The following is a 16,175-nucleotide window of genomic DNA, read 5'->3' as shown; positions in this document are numbered from 1 at the left end:
GGCGGGGCCAGGGCGCGGGGGCGGGCCCGGGGCGCGGCCTGGCGGCCGCGGCGCCACCAAACAAGAGAACAAGATCGCTGCGAGCGAGCGCGGCGAGCACCAGCATGGCGGGGCTCCGGCGCCCGCAGTCCGGCGCCTACCGCCGCACGGCCGCTGCCGTGAACCTTCTGCTGGGCGTCTTCCAGGTCCTGCTGTCCTGCTGCCGTCCGGGAGGGGCTCAGGGACAAGGTCAGCCCGTCGTCGGGGCTGGCTGTCCCCGCCGCCCCGCCCCCCCTTTCTTTTAGGGAACTGTTGAAATCTGTGAGGGTTCGCGGAGGAAGGGGACTCGGGCGGCTGGGGAAGACGGGCTGCTGCAGCCCTGCGACCGCAGCGTCCCCTCGGCGACTCTAGGCCGGGCCAGGAGCGGGCAGCGTGGGGCTCAGGGACCGCTAGCCGCGCACGCCCCGGAGCCTTTGTGCGCGGGCCCCTGCGCCCCGGGCGCATCCCCCGCTTTGTGTGGCGCGCGGGTGCCTCGCCGCGCCCGGCTTCCTGCAGCTTTGTTTCCCCCAGCCCGGTGGCTTGGGGGTCGCGCCGTGCTTGGTGCGGCGGCCTCATGCCCTGGTCTTGACCAAGCCCGCACGCCCTCATCTTCTGGACCCCGGGGTCCGGCTGGGCATTGTATTTGCATCCTCGGCTCACCCCTCGGGTGGCCTGCCCTGCGAGGGGAGAAGGAGACTTGTTTGGGGGCAGGCGGTTGGCACGAGGGGACGGGCGAGGAAACAGGAAGCGTTTCTTTGCCGTGCATTACAAACGCGGTGTGTTTTTTTGGTGTCCGTGCAGCGTTTGAGCCCTTGCCGAACGTGGTGGAGCTGTGGCAGGCAGAAGAAGGGGAACTCCTGCTGCCCACTCAGGTGAGGAGGACCGGTGACAGGGCGGGTGTGGGCGTGTGAGGGAGGAGAGGCCTGGAGGTTGCCGGCCTTCCCCCCAATGGCACAGGAGCGCTCGGGTCACTTTGCAAGGCAAATAAACGGTCGTGCCGAGCCTGAACACCTGGCAACGGTGGCTCTTCAGCCTGGCTCCCGCGCCATGTGACAGGGTGTGAGTCAGGGCCGCCCCAAGTTCAGAAGGTGGGTGTCCAGGCCACCTCAGCAGGGTTGTGTGTCTCACAGCCTTGCGCCTGGCTAGTGGCGACTTCCTTGGCTCGTTAGTGGGCCAGGGTGGGCGGAGGACTCGCTTCTGGGTCTCCACGGCTGTCTCTAAGCAGGCGGGTGTGGTGTGGATGGCAAGTGGCTGGAGGGTTGAACACAATGGGAATATTGATTTCATAAATGTTAGTGAGTGGTACTTTGCCATTAGCCTAAGTAGCTTTGGGATGAAGAAGTGACTTTAAAGGAGTATAATCTTGGAATTTCTCCAAATGTCTTTAATTCCTGTTAGAACACACCCACTTAAGAACCTGAATTTCAGGTTTTTTCACCCCCCTACGATGATATAATGATTACATGTGGAAAAATAATTGCTAACGTTTTATTGGGAATCTGTAGCATAGAGGGCTTCAGGCTGCAACGGATGTGGTACTGCAAAGCTTTTGTCTTGAATTGCATGTTTCAGTTATGCAAGAAATTCTCACTGACTTGCAAAAGGTACCCACTTACACATAATTTTGAAAACATAATCTTGATGACTGTTTTCACCAGCAGTGTAGTAGAGACCCCAAATGCATTTGGGGGGTGTGTGTTTGCAGTGATAAGAGAACATTAGGCTTGCCTGTTTAAATTGTTTATTGCTTCCCATGCTGGTAGCAGCATTAAAATCAGGATGTTGAATTCTAACTTCTCTGCAGTCTCAAGGTTTACTGTTCTCCCTCTCACTGAAGCGGCAACAGTGCTGGCTTTGAGATATTTGGAATATTCATTTTGACCAGGGCCAATGAATAACAGCTTACAGGCAGAGGTGATTTTTCAGAGACACTTCCCCAGATCTTTCAGGAAGGCCAGCAGGCTCCAGGAGACCCACCCTTTGAGAATAAGCCCTGCTAGCAAGTAGTCCTTTCTCCTAAATGTATATTCCCAAATGAATTTTTAACCCTTGATTCTAAATAATACATCTGTTTTGAAAAGAGAGGAAATAAAAACCAAAACCGGGGGAAAAAAAAACCCACAAAAAACAACAAAAGTCTCAAAGCCAAAATCAGTTGTAACTTTAACTGAGACCCTACACTTAGCACTTGGTGTGTTTACTTTAAATAGTCCTATTTGTGAATATCAGTTGCTTAACAGTAGCACGAGCAACCTTTGACCCAGAGAACTCTTCATTGTGGGGGCTTCCCTGTGCACTGTAGTATGCTGAGTATCATTCCTGGTCTTGGCACCTTGGATACTGTGACGCTTTGACTATAGTCATGATATACTCTCTCTCTCCATTCTGGGTGTTTGCTATTGTTTTAAAATAAGGTCTTGCAGTGCTGACTCAGAGTCCTCCACTCAAGCCATCCTCCTGTCTCATCCTTGAGTTAGCTAGAGCTACATGTCTTCCCTTGGACCTGGCTCCAACCACCAGTTTTTACCAAGTGAGAGCGTCTCCCAAGTGTCCCAGGAAGCAGAATTCCTGGGGGCAAGATTTACTGAGGTACCTTTGCTTTGGGGCTCAACTGAAGCCTCTATGTCTTAACAGGGCAGCGATGGAGGCAGGAAAATAAATGATGGGCAGTCTTTGTTTCTGCTTGTGTGGAAGATAGATTGTGCTCAGGAAGGGAAATGACAAGGCCTGTGGTAACATTAATTACATCATTTATAGGCTTAAAAGTTATCTTATAAAATGTCCAGTTTCTGGCTGGATTTTACTTACGTGCAAAAATCATAAAAATGGTTAAGATTCATGCCTTTAATCCCAGCACTTGGGAGGCAGAGGCAGGCGGATTTCTGAGTTCGAGGCCAGCCTGGTCTACAGAGTGAGTTCCAGGACAGCCAGGGCTACACAGAGAAACCCTGTCTCAAAAACAACAACAACAACAACAACAAAACCCAAAAAACCAAAACCAAAACTGGTTAGGATTGAGACTGTGTCACTCCAGAATACTTCCCACGGTGACGCTGAGAGCTAGGGTGTTTTAATCAACATGGAGTGAAAGTGGAAGTGGTGCCGGTCTGCGTCTATCATCTCTATATGTGTGCCCTTTAGATACTGTGCCACTGTGGTACACTGCATGGGCAGGGAGGAGGGGGGTGTGTCTCTTAGATACAGAGTGTTCTAAAGAAGGTCATTTGGAAGGAGTTCTCTTCCAAGAACTTAGAATTATTTTCAAAAGTTTTCTTGTGTATGTCATAAGAGTCTGGAGAATATTTATAGGTGTCATGTAAATCTTATACCTTCCATTCAGGAAGACCAGAAAAGGGCTTTGGAGCCTAAAAGTTGTCAGTGTGAGGTGCAGTTGGAATGTCAAGGTGTAGTGTTCAATGCACAATAGATTTGCCCAAATTGATTACTTATAGTTACTTATTTGGAAGTGTTCTTTTTTTAAAAAACTTTTTTTTAATGGAACTGTAAGTGATTAACAACTTGTTATTCATCATTCATAAAACAAAACAAAACAAAACAAAACCAAACCATGGCCAGTCGTGGTGGTGCACGCCTTTAATCCCTGCACTCGGGAGGCAGAGGCAGGCGGATTTCAGAGTTCAAGGCCAGCCTGATCTACAAAGTGAGTTCCAGGACAGCCAGGGCTATAGAGAGAAACCCTGTCTCGAAAAACAAAACAAAAACAAAAAACAAAACAAAAAAACAACCCCAAAAACCAAAAACCATGAAGTTGTTCAGTGGTGGTGCATGCCTTTAATCCTAGTATTTGGGAGGCAGAGCCAGGTAGATTGCTGTGAGTTGGAGGCCAGCCTGGTCTACAGAGCGAGTTCCAAGACAGCTGGGGCTATGCAAAGAAACCCTGTCTTGAAAAACCAAAAAGGAAGAAAGAAAAAAAACAAAAACCAAAAAACCAAAAAAACCGGAACTGACTTGTTACGAGCTGCCGGACCATCTTGTCTCTAAGTGTCTAGGTTTGTGTCCTGATGAGTCCCACTTAGCCTGTTCAGTCACCCTTTTTTTGTTGTTAGAGGTTGAACCCAGGACCTTGCATGTGCTAAGCACATGCTCTAGTCACTGGGCTGTATCTGGGCCCAGCGTACCTCTTTTTTGTTACCAGTTTTCTCACTGGCAGAGTAGGGTATTTATTAAACTTAACTTCAGAGGAGCTCCAGGGTGCTTGTCATCTTGGTGGTTTCTTTGCCAACTCATAAGCTTGGTCATGGAAAACATAAACACTTTCCCTTGCTGAAGGGGCTGCACCAGGGCAGATAACTCAGTATGATGGGCTCTGTGGTTAAGCTGATATTGATGTTATTCGTGTGTGTGTGTGTGTGTGTGTGTGTGTGTGTGTTAGTGTCCAAAGGATGGGCCTCAGCCTTGTGCAAGCTAGGCAACTGATAGCAATGAATTATGTCCCCCAGCCCAGTTTATGTATTTTTGTTATGTAGTCACCTGTTAGGAAATTATTTGGTATAGTAACACAAAAAATTATTTATCTGCCAGAATGAGAGGAAAGAAAAACCCATTTGACTTTATTGTTAGAGTTACACACACACACACACACACACACACACACACACACACGCCCACCATTATTCAGGACCCTGAATCCAAAGTGGTGGTGGTGCGGAAACCACACAGACTTTTTCTTTAGCTGTCCAGTGGTAGCTGCGTTTGTATAAGATAACATGCTTTGTGCGCCTTACTGATTCACATATATAGGGTGATATTCCCTTGACCTGCTCTGGCCTTTGGGGTCTCCGGCAGTCTGACCTTGTCTCTTTCTCTTGTCACTCCGTTGGGACTCTCCTTCTAGGCTGGTGCTGGGTCTGCGAGCCCGGTGTGTTGTTTGTGGTGTGAACCATGGATGCCAACTCTGGCATGCAGGCACTTCGTGGCTGGGTCCCTGCTGAGTCTTAGATTGCCATGCTGTGGCTGTCATCTCCTTTCTGAATTTCCTGTAGCGTTTTGATAACCATGTGTGCCTTGTTGTCCCTACTGAGGTTTGAGGGCTCTGCTGTGGCCACAATATGTAGTTGGCATTCAACAGTCACCCATGATGCCTTTGGAGGAGAGGAGGTTGTCATATCTGGCCCCACTTTTTTATCCATGAAGTTACTCAAGTCCTAAAGATGGCAGATGGAATGCCTAAGCGTTCACTGTCCTGTTATTGTGAGAACCACATTTGGGGCAGTCCCAGTCTGCTTGGACTCACTCATGACTGCCCAAGAGTGGAGATGAAGGTGCTGGGCCCAGCATGGGGCCTTGGTGGGATGGGTGGGCCATCCCGGCTTGGGGCTCTGCCGCCTGTAAAAGTCATTGAGCAAACACCAAACATTGGGATAGCACAGTGGAACGTCCCTGATTTAGGGATGAAGAAGAAAACTTTGTCTTTAAAAATACCATGCCTTGTTGATTTCCTCTACTCTTAAGTCTGAGAGTATGGATAATAGAAATTGACAGAAAGTTAACCAGAACGGTACAGTGAACATGCTTATTTGTTTATTTGTTTTTTAATCCCAGGTGCAGCATTATGTAATACCTGCAACTCTGGTCAGTGAATCATTAACTAGTATTTGGAAAGCTTTCTGTCATAGAGGTTTATTTTTGGCTTAATCTCTTTTTGTCAATATTGAAAAATAATGACTAACTTGGGTTGAGAACTGTCCACATCGTTTAAGTGCCATGTGGTCTTCACTCATATCTATATCCTATAGAGTGTGAAGTGTTTTGCCTGGCTTTATACCTGAAAGACAGCGAGGTCTGCTGCAAGTAAATAAGTCACCTGCTGCAATAAGAAAGTAGCTGTGCTGGATTTGAACCTGGGATGTGTTTAGCTCCAGGGCCCGCACTTTTGGCCGAGATATTATGTTTCAGTATCCTCTGACAAGTACTTTGGTGGTGATAAGAGTCTATGTTAGAGGGAAGTAACTTCATGTTCTATTTTGATCCAGAGAAAGTTGCTTAGAAGTTTTCAGAAAGCCTGAGAGCTATTAGCATCTCAGAGACAGCTGGGTTGCACTAAGCCTGCTGGCCAGGCTCTGTTTCAGGTGCAGATGGTGTTACAGTAAATCTAAACACCTGCCTGAGTGGACCCTGCAGTTTGAGTGAAAAGGTCCCTGTCTGCTGCTTTGAAAAGATCCGTGAGTGAGCCTGCCCTTAAAAGCAGCATGGGATTGCAATAGCCAGTACAAGGGCCCTGGGGCATGGGACGGGTAGGAGGAATAGAGAAGATTTGGTCTTGTTCTTTGAGCAGATGAAGCTGGTGATGCCTGGGGCAGCCTTCAAGTGCTTAAACTAAGACTGGAGAAGAGAGGCCAGTGTCTCCCAGAGGGTCACTTACAGCCTAAGGCCAGAAGGGGCCCTACCCTGAGCATTACTTGGTAGACAATGTAGTTCAGTTTCTACTGTGACATTTTAAATGGCAACCAGAGCCTGCTGGTCTGAAGGGAGGGTACGGGTGTGTCAGGGCCAGTGCCGTTCTGGGCGGACCCTTCCTGAAAGGGTTTGGAGTATAGCTCCTGAACACTGCGGAGCTCTTGGAGCGGGTTCTGTTTTGTGAGACAGGGTCTCACTGTTAGCCCAGTCTGGTCTGGAAACCTTCCACCCTTTTGCCTCAGCCTTTGGGTCACCCTCAAGTACTGAGCAGGGAGGGACACTGAAAAGGGGCATGCACTGGGGGGTAAGGAGTGCCGTGCAGGAAGATTGGTGTTGTATTGATGCTTGCAGAGTGGAGTAGCATAGCACAGCAGAGAGCCCTGTACGTTGTGGCAGTGCAGGCCCAGGGTATTGCTGGGGGGCCAGTGGGCAGAGTGGAGGAGAGTGGACAGAGCTGGATTTCCTGTTGGAGGGCTTACCTAGGGGTCAAGCATTGTGATGGTGCCCTCAGCAAAAGTGGGGCTGGCTCAAAAGAGATCAGAAGCATCTCTGCAGGCACTCCTGACACTGAGTTCACTGGGGAGTGGAGCTTGACACAGTGGAGGTCCTGGCATTTGGAAGTGAGACCAGTTGTAAGCAATGTGCCATGCCTGCAGAGTCGCTGCTGTGACTGGTTGCCAGGCTTGGTGTAGTGTAGAGCAGAGCTTGCCTTTGAGGCTTGAGGTTTGCCTTGGTGAAAGGTGGGCATTGGTGGAATGTCTGCAGTGTGCTTGAGAGATGGGGCGGAAGAAGCAGTCTTAGCCTTGCAGGTTCAGTGTGGATTAACGTGCTGAAGTGCTTGTTTTAAAAGGTTTAGTTGCTTTTATGTATTTGTGTGTGAGGTTGCCTGATGCACAGAGAAGCCAGGTGTTATAGGTGGTTATGAGCTGCCTGATGTAGGTGCTGGGAACTAAACCCCAGTTCCTCTGGAAGAGCAGTTGTGGCTCTTAATTACTGAGCCATCCCTCTAGACTCTAACATGCTGAAGTTATAGTGCAGAGGACCCTGGGAAGAGACAGGAGGAGAGGCCAGAGGGTCAGCTGTCCCTGGAGTAGAGGGGCCAGAAATGACCGGCTGGTGAGTCAGGAACCTGGAAACTTTGAGGAAGGGCCACGCCACTTGGGCCGTACCTGGTTTGGGCACCGTGGGTGCCTAGCTGGACTTGGCTTTGTTACATCTCTACCCTGCTGCTGTTTCAGTTGCCTTTCCTCCTGACATACGTGGAAGAGCTTTTAAGGTGGTGGTTACTTAATTTACAAAATTAGCAGCCTTTTTATTGCTGTCAAGTATAATATATTCATTAATAGAATTCTGAGCTAAACAATGTCTTTTTAAAAATTAATTGCTATTTATTTATTTATTTATTTATTTATTTATTTATTTTTGGAGACAGGGTCTCACTATGCAGTCTTGCTGACCTCAAATTCACCATGTGTACCATTCTGTACGAGCTTAAGCCCCTCGTACTATGACTAAAGGGGGGGGGTACACCACTATGTCCAGCTAAACAATATATTTTCTGCACTTGGGGGCAATAGCGTCCAACTATATCTTATATGATTCCATTAAAAATGTTAAACGAGGCTCTTGCTATGATATCGAGGTTGTTTTGAAATCATGCTTGGGTGGTGTGTTTAAAGCGGAAGCTTATTTACTTAACATGACTGTCTGAGAGACCACTTCTCAGTTTATGGCTTTAGATTGCCATTATACCATCCTTTTCAAGCAAAGGATTTTATTTTTATTTGTGTCTGTGTGTTTATATGTGAGTATGAGTATGTAGATGTATGTGTGGTGCCCACAGAGGCCAGGAGTGGGCATTTAATCCCCAGAGGGTAGAGTTACAGGTGCTTGTGAGTTGCCTGGTGTGGGTACTGGGAAGTAAACCTGGGCCCTCTGGAAGAACAGTAAGCATTTTTAAGCACTGGCTCATCTAGGCAGCCCCTGGTACAGCAGCATCGTGAAGCTCTGGTGCCTGTTGTGCCAGTCACTTGTAGGCATTCGCTGTAGCTCATCTCGCCACTTTTGGTGACTGTGTTTCTTTGAAACGGCTACTAATGGATGTTCTCTTACTACAGGGTGATTCTGAAGAGGATATGGAGGAGCCTTCTCAAGAACAGAGGTAAGGAAAGCAGGGCATTGGGGGCCGGACATCTGAAGTCTACATGTGTGTCTCTGTGTGTGCTTAATACCATCTCTAATGTTCCTTTCTCTTTGACCGCTGTGTAGTCTACACTCTTTAATTGTTAATCTGATTTGGCTTTAAAATGATGCAGAAAGCTGTTGGCAGTACTCTCTGGTTTACTGCACAGCCTTGCTTTTCCCATGGTGGACTTAGGCCTTCCCTCTTGTTCAGAAACATCTGTTGAGGTCACACTCTGTGCACGGTGCTGAACATAACACACCAAGCTTGGCCTGTATTGCCTTGTGAGGAGGGTGGCAGTCTGTAATAAGTATGCTGAATTACTAGCCTGGTGGTGGTGGTGCATACCTTTAATCCCAGCACTAGAGAGACAGAGGCAGGAGGATCTCTTGAGTTTGAGGTCAGTCTGGTCCTTGGAGCTAGTTCCAGGACTGCCAGGGCTACACAGAGAAACCCTGTCTCAATGTCTAAAAAAAGAAAGCTGAATTAAGTTCTTTTCCCTGTCAGTTTATTTTGTTTTTAATTTTTATTTATTTATTTAGTTTGGTGTATTGCTGGAGATCAAACCATGGGCCTTGTGCATGTTACACACTACCTTTTTCTTCTTAATGAGAAATAGTATTTTTCTTTTTCCTACATTTGGAAACAGGATCTTCTGTAGCCTGGGCAGTTTAGAACTTGCTCTGTAGCTGGCCTTGAACTTCAGAAGTCTCTGCACTCTTGGTGCTGAGGTGCTGAGGTGCTGGGGTCAGACATGCACACCATCACACACAGTTCAGGGCAGTCTCTTTCTGTCAGTTTTCTTTTTTCAGGTCACATTTATTCTCTTACTGGTGCATGAGAGAGACAGCATGTGCCCATCACCATGGTGTGTACGGAGAGATTAGAGGTCAGCTTGAGAGGGTGGGCTCTCTCCCACCAACGTGAGGGGCCTGGGGACTGAACTCTGGTTGTCGTGAATAAAAGTGATGGTTTTACCTGCTGAGCCATTTCACAAGCCCCTTTGTCAGCTTTCTATCAACTTAAAGGTATTAGATGACACAGGTGTGGCTATGTCAGTATGTGCATGCATACGGTGTGTGTAGGCTGTAGATTTGCTTATAAAGAGTAAAGCAGAGTGTTAGTAAACCAGTTCCACCTTGAGTGCTTATATTTTACTCCAGCTTTTGTTGTTTCTTTTTCTCCTCTTTCCATGAATGGCGTAATTTATTCGCATTGACCTATTCTAGATTACAGAGAGGTCAAATCCGTTTTCTGTGTCATTTATTTCATTAAAAAAAAAATTATGTTTGCTGCCTCCTAGCACTTGGGAGCCAGAGGCAAGCCAGTCTCTGTGAGTTCAAGGCCAGCCAGGGCTACCTAGAAAGAGGACTCTGTCTTAAAACAAAGCAAAAACAAACCAGAAAGAATGGTTGCTACACACCTTGCCTGGTGGTGACTTTTTCGAGCTATAATTCACGTACCATCCTGTTTACTCATGTTTTAGCCTGTTCCCAGTTGTACAAGCATCAGAGATTTAGAACTTCTCTGTCCCCTCAAAACACCTTCCCCTTCAGTGTCTGCCTTGCGCCTCCGTAGCCAAGGTTTGCTGTTGCATCCGCCTGACTGTACCTCGTGCTGCTGGTGGCCGTCAGTCTAGGATTTTGCTGTTATTTTGTCTCTGCTTTGCTTTTAGCATACTTTCTGATTTCCTTCCTTCCTTCCTTCCTTCCTTCCTTCCTTCCTTCCTTTTTTCCTTCCTTTTTCCTTCCTTCCTTCCTTCCTTCCTTCCTTCCTTCCTTCCTTCCTTCCTTCCCTCCCTCCCTCCCTCCCTCCCTCCCTCCCTCCCTCCCTCCCTCCCTCCCTCCCTCCTTCCTTCCTTCTTTAAGGAATTGTTCCTGGTGTGTGAAGATTATAATACGACATAGGGGGGAATGCTCCTCGTAGAGGGCCTTCTTTGTGTCCATTTCTAGAACTGCAGATTCTGGAGTTGTAAGAATGACCTCAGTGCAGTGCTATGTGATGGGTAAATTAGTCACCGACTCATGTATGAACCGCTCGCTCATTGATGAGCTACTGCAAAGTTGTTATTGTTCAGTTGTGTTTTAAAACTTCTTCACTCCAGTTTCATATGTTGTGACTCTAAAAATAAATGTTTGAATTGGACCTGGTAGCATTTGCCTATAACCTGAGCACTTGGAAGATAGAAACAGGAGGACCAGGAGTTCAAGGGCATCCTTGGCTATATTCTCAGTGTGAGGCCCTCCAGAACTACATAGGACCACATCTTATAAAACCAAAGTCAAACCCCAAATGCACCAAGACTTGCTTTAGAATAGATGAAGATTTATACAAAAGGCACAGAGATACAGAGAGAGGACTTGCATAATTGTCACGCAGGATGCCCTGTTGGCACTGCTAAGGTTTTCTAGTACTCTGGTACATTTATCGCCTTGAAGCCAACACTGGTCTCTTACTCTGAACTTTGTTTGGATGTCGTTAGTGTTTCCTTTGCAGGGCTGAGGCATCTGCAGCCTGCCTGAGTTCTCAGTGGGAATTCAGCGAGTGTGCTGCTTACCACTTACATCAGTGTATGGATGTTTATGCTGTGTGCTAATCAGCACACTCCAAGGTTCCTCACCTGCTAAGGGCCCCCTGCTTTTGAGTCTGACCTTGGGCTCATGGGCTTTGGGTTCCGGGATCCCTCGTGAAGTTTTAGTTGCCATGCCTTCTTGGGCATAGTTGGTTCTCAGTTTGTCAGAGCTGCCGCTTCAGTTCTGATGACCTTTTGAGGGGGTTAGGTAGTTTGTATAATGTCCTTGAATTTCAGTTTGTCTGCTGATTTTTCTCATGGCTGAGTTCCCTAGGATGTCAGGAGGAAGGCCACGAAGACAAGATGTCTTGCCACCCTGTCACAACTTGGGAGGGGATGTGGCAGTGCCACTTTCTGCTTTGATTCCGGGTTGGTCTTGCTGTCTGTCAGGGTTCCCTGCTGTGAGTTCTCCTCACCACCTCTTCTCATTCCACATTCCATGAGGCAAATTTACTGCATAGAATTCTGGTACACCATTGTAAGTCATTTGGAATTCTTTCTGTGTAGATTTGCCTCTTCTTGTTTATGTATCTTGTACTTCATGTGAGTATTCATGCTCTGGGGTACAGCCCAGCACTAGGGTTCCCTTCTGCTTTCATGCCATTATTGTTAATCTTATTATGAAGTCATTAGAATCTCTTTATGCCTTTCAATAGCCTTTTAAAAAAATAATTTAATGAGCTGCACCACAATACCAACTTTTAATGATAGATGGACTTGAAGCCAATTAAGCTGTCTTTATCAGTTCAACAAAAGCATGTGTTTCTGCCTTGATGTTCTAGAGCAGCTACTACTATAACAACTTGAGACTAGAGAAATAATCTTGACTGTGAAACAGTCTGCTTTATGGGAAAGCATGGTTGGTACTGCCCTGGAGCACTAGAGATGCACCGCCAAGGCTGCTTGAGGTGAGGCCTGACCAGGACATGGCTGTTCAGGGTCGTGAGGCCTCCAGAGCAGCTTGCCTCTTACCTCACTCTCCAGTCGAGGAAGCTGTCAGTGTAATTGGCCTTGGTGACAATTTTGTTTGTGTTATCTTGACTTCATCTTCTGTGGAAGCTCTGTAATTGTATTTGGTTGGGAGCCAGGAATGCACTATTTGAAAACTCTCTACCTTCTCTCCTCCCCAGCCCTCCTCCTCCCCTGGGTGTTCTCAGATAGCAGCAGCAATCTACTTTGCCAAGAAAGAAAGATTGCTTTGGGAGATTCGTGATGAGAGCGAGTGAACCAGAGCGGGTCTAGCCCTTGCTTGAGTGAAGGCGCGCTGGGAAGCTGGCCTGGCTCCCTGGTACACATCTCTTTGATGAGCTTTTTTGGAGCACAGTAGTATTTGATAGGATCTGAAAAGTTTTAAGAATTGCTGAAGAATGAATAAAGTTGTTATTTTACCTTTAAAAAGAATTATAGAGGGTTGGCAAGATGGCTCAGTGGTTAAGAGCGCCGACTGCTCTTTCGAAGGTCTGGAGTTCAAATCCCAGCAACCACATGGTGGCTTACAACCATCCGTAATGAGATCTGACACCCTCTTCTGGTGTGTCTGAAAACAGCTACAGCGTACTCATACACATAAATAAATAAATAAATAAATAAATAAATAAATAAATATTAAAGAAAAGAATTATAGAAATCACAAACACTGCCTGGCTAGGGACAGTGTATGTGGAAGGGTCTTTGTTGGTGATAATTTGTACCATGCTGAGCATAGAACCCCAGCCTGGGCTCTACTACTGAGTTCTAGACCGAGTCCCTTTTGATTTTTAGGATGTATTTTTATCGGCCTAGGAACAGCAGCGAACATGTTGCTGAAGCATCTTAAAGCCAGTCAGTTAACGGCAGCTCCTGGGAGCTGGAAAACCACAAGACACTGGTGACCTTTCAGCAGCTGAGGGTCCAGTTGTTGGCAGAAGCCACTGGATCTTGAGGGAAGTTTCCATTGAGTCTACAGGGGATCCCTCGGCTCCAGGCCTGCTGGGAAGGGAGCTGCTTTTCACTACTCTCTGCTTGCCTTCAGAAAGCGGAAAACAAAGTTCATCTTTTGATAGGGTCTTACTTGGCGCCTGGGGCCCATTGAGGGCATTCCTGTCATCCTGCTTTGACAGCTTAAGTGACCTTTCCTGTCCTTTTGCAGTTCTTCTCTCTTGCTCCCTGCACCTTGTCACTAAGGTGCACCCCAGCCACTTAACCTTTATTTTGCTGTGATATATACGTATATATACGTGTGTGTGTGCATGTATATGTATATATGGAAAACAGATTGCACCTTCTGCTTAGAGGTCTCAGTGTGCACCGATACCTTTCTGTTATCTTAGCTGCTTTAAAGCTAAGATGCCCTGAACTGAGCTCCTGGGCCCTTTTTTGGGCTCTTCCTTCAGCTTCAAGCTCTGGGTGAAAAGAGCATGCACACTGGTCTAATACTATTGTTAGCATGCTCTATACAGCAAGGTACAGGGGGAGGGAGAGAGGGGGGACGGGCGGGTCCCTTTGCCCTTTCATACCCTCTCAGGATCAGCAGCCTTGGATGTGGGGCGCAGCTTCAGAGCCTTCTGCCCCTCTTCAGCCAGGTCTTCATGTTCGCATCCCAGTGATGTGTCGAGTCCTTCCTCTTGAGATCAGCCTGTTTTGGGGCCACATTACTGACTCTCAAGCATGGCACAGGCACAGAAGGTCACTTGTGGTTCAGGGTCTTTCCCCACATTCTCATTCTCTCCAGCCACATGGCGGTGTGTCCTCTCTGTCTCGTCCTCCCATCCTCCCTTTACTCTGGCTACGTGCCTGAACGGTGCTGCGTATAGCACTCTGACATTAGTGTTAACACAGGGTGCTGGCTCCTTGTGGAAACTGCCTTTTGTGGTACCCAAGGGCCAACCTAATACTCCTTCTGTTGATTGCTCAGTTCCAGACTCAGTAACTTGAAAAGCTGCTAGATTCTATACTACAAGAGCATGCTTTTGAACATCAGTCTTTTAACTCAAGTACTGTGTTTAACGTGTTCTCCATATCCAAGACTAAGTCAGTCATTGCTGGCAAAGCTACAGCTTTAGTACCCGTGTTAGTGGTTGTGGCTTCACAGTGAGCTACTGCAGTTGTCAATGGTTCAGGGAGCTGTCCATCAGGTCTCTGTCAGTGTAAAGGTCCTCGGTGCCTTACACGAGGCTGGGGCACAGAGAATGCTGCAAAGTGAATTCTGACATGGTCTTCATGGCTTTAACATGAGGGTTTTCTTTGTAATCAGTCTTATAGTTCATGTTTTCTTAATATACAATATAGGCTTAACACGCTTCGTGGTATATATTAGAACTGTTCTCTAACCACAAAACCTTTAAAAATATTTTTAAAATTCATGTTGTGAAATTTTTAGCGAAGTTTTACTCATTTATATAGTTATTATCTTTAATTGAAATTAAAAATCATATCAACTGGAATTAACCTTTCACTTGCTGTTTCTAGCTATTTAAATACATCTTTCTACAGACTGTTGCAGTGGCTAGTTCTGTGTTTATTTGTGAGTTTATACTGAGTAGTTGAACCTTCAGTAGTGCCATATCTCATAATTTTTTAATCCTTCAAGAATTGTCAAGTGTTATTCTGTAATAAAAATAGACAAGCCCCTTCATTAGTGTCAGTGGCCCCTGAAGGAGCAGCAGAAGAGTTTGGCATTGTATGAAGGTGGTGAGTGGTCAGTCGGGTCCCGTGGGAGCCATGCTGCCCTGCCTCCAGGTGGGCTACCTTTAAAGCAGTGATTTAGCTCAGAACTAAAAGGCTCCGCTTGCGCCTCTGAGGCTGGCTGGTTATTTATTGCTACAGGATGTAGCTAGCGTTCAGTTGCAGAATCTCTTCATGGGGCCCAGTTAGTAGAAGAGTCTTCTGCAACGAGAGCCAGGCAGAGGCGCAGCCCAGGCAGACAAACCCTTGGGACGGAAGCCTACATAGGAAAGCTCTGAGAAGAGAACTGAGGCAAGAGCTAAGGGGCAGCCGTGAGGGAGGCAGACAAGGGTTATGGGTAAGCCGTGGAAACCCAGATCTCAATGTCTCTGGAAACACCACAGCTCTACAGAGGGCTGAACTGATGGACGCTTTGGAGGTGGGAGGTCGCTGTTAGGCGGTGGGTACTGTGATTTGAACTGCTCCACATGGTGTACCAGCGGGCCCCACTGACATCACAGCCGCAGCACTGATTAATTCTGCAAAGGTGTTCGATGCTTCTTGTTGCTTAAGATAGTAGCACAGCCTGGGATTTTCATACTTAAAATGATTTCCCAAGGCAGTATTCTCTGTCTGGGAACACCAACATTAAGATAATGGGGTCTCCTGGGAGCTCGTTACTCTTTTAAATGAGTTGATATCAAATTATTAGTTTGCTGTTAAGGGTTTTGCACATGCGAAATCTGAGAGCAATAGTGTCTGGCCACTCCACCCCCAACACACGCCATAGGAAAAAAAATGTCACAAATAATTGCTTTGGTCTAGACGGTATTTCACAGATGCTGGAGTTAAGAACTCTGACTGTTCCTCCAGAGGACCTGGGTTTGATTCCCAGCCCCCATATGGTGGCTTATGAGCATCTTCAAGTCCAGTTCCAGTGGACCCCAGGCCGGGGTACCAGGCACACACTCGTGTACAGACATGCAAACAAAACACCCGTACTCATAGGACTAAGAAGAAATTGTTGGGAATTACCAGCTATTTAAAGATTATTCCTGTTCTCCAGAAGGCAGCCTTACGTGCTTTGGTGTTCTCTTGTCTAAGGTAAACCTTCTTCAGATAGAGAAACAGGTCCAGAGAGCTTTCCTACTTTTCACCTCTCTCAACTCTGTTTTGTTCAGAGAGAGTGACTTTGAGTGACGTGCCTCTGCCAGACCATTCTCCTACAGGCAGCAGGTCTGCCCTGTGAGATGCTCTGAGATACCCAGCACTGCATTTGCAGGGTGTTCGTGAAGTGTGTCCATCATGTGTGGTTCTAGGCCGACCACATGCAGTATGCATAGA

The 16,175-nt window shown here is 47.0% G+C and overlaps 1 protein-coding gene across 6 annotated transcripts in view; it reads left to right on the top strand.

The window, feature by feature from the left end:
* The first annotated feature begins 14 nt into the window (after positions 1–14).
* The window catches only part of Tmem131l (transmembrane 131 like), a 141,986-nt gene continuing 125,825 nt past the window's right edge, over positions 15–16,175 (top strand). For 5 of the 6 annotated variants that reach the window (XM_006501326.4, XM_006501323.3, XM_006501327.3 and 2 more), the window contains exons 1-3: positions 15–228; positions 820–890; positions 8,553–8,596. In XM_006501326.4, coding sequence (XP_006501389.1) covers positions 105–228; positions 820–890; positions 8,553–8,596 — 239 coding nt within the window. In that variant the 5' untranslated portion in view covers positions 15–104. The remainder of the gene's footprint in view (positions 229–819; positions 891–8,552; positions 8,597–16,175) is intronic. The other variant, NM_172681.4, reaches the window with a different exon arrangement.

This window comes from Mus musculus, chromosome 3 (genome assembly GCF_000001635.26).
Source record: "Mus musculus strain C57BL/6J chromosome 3, GRCm38.p6 C57BL/6J".
NCBI lineage: Eukaryota > Metazoa > Chordata > Mammalia > Rodentia > Muridae > Mus > Mus musculus.
Note: the sequence above shows the minus strand (reverse complement) of the source record. Positions and strands in the feature narration are given on the sequence as shown.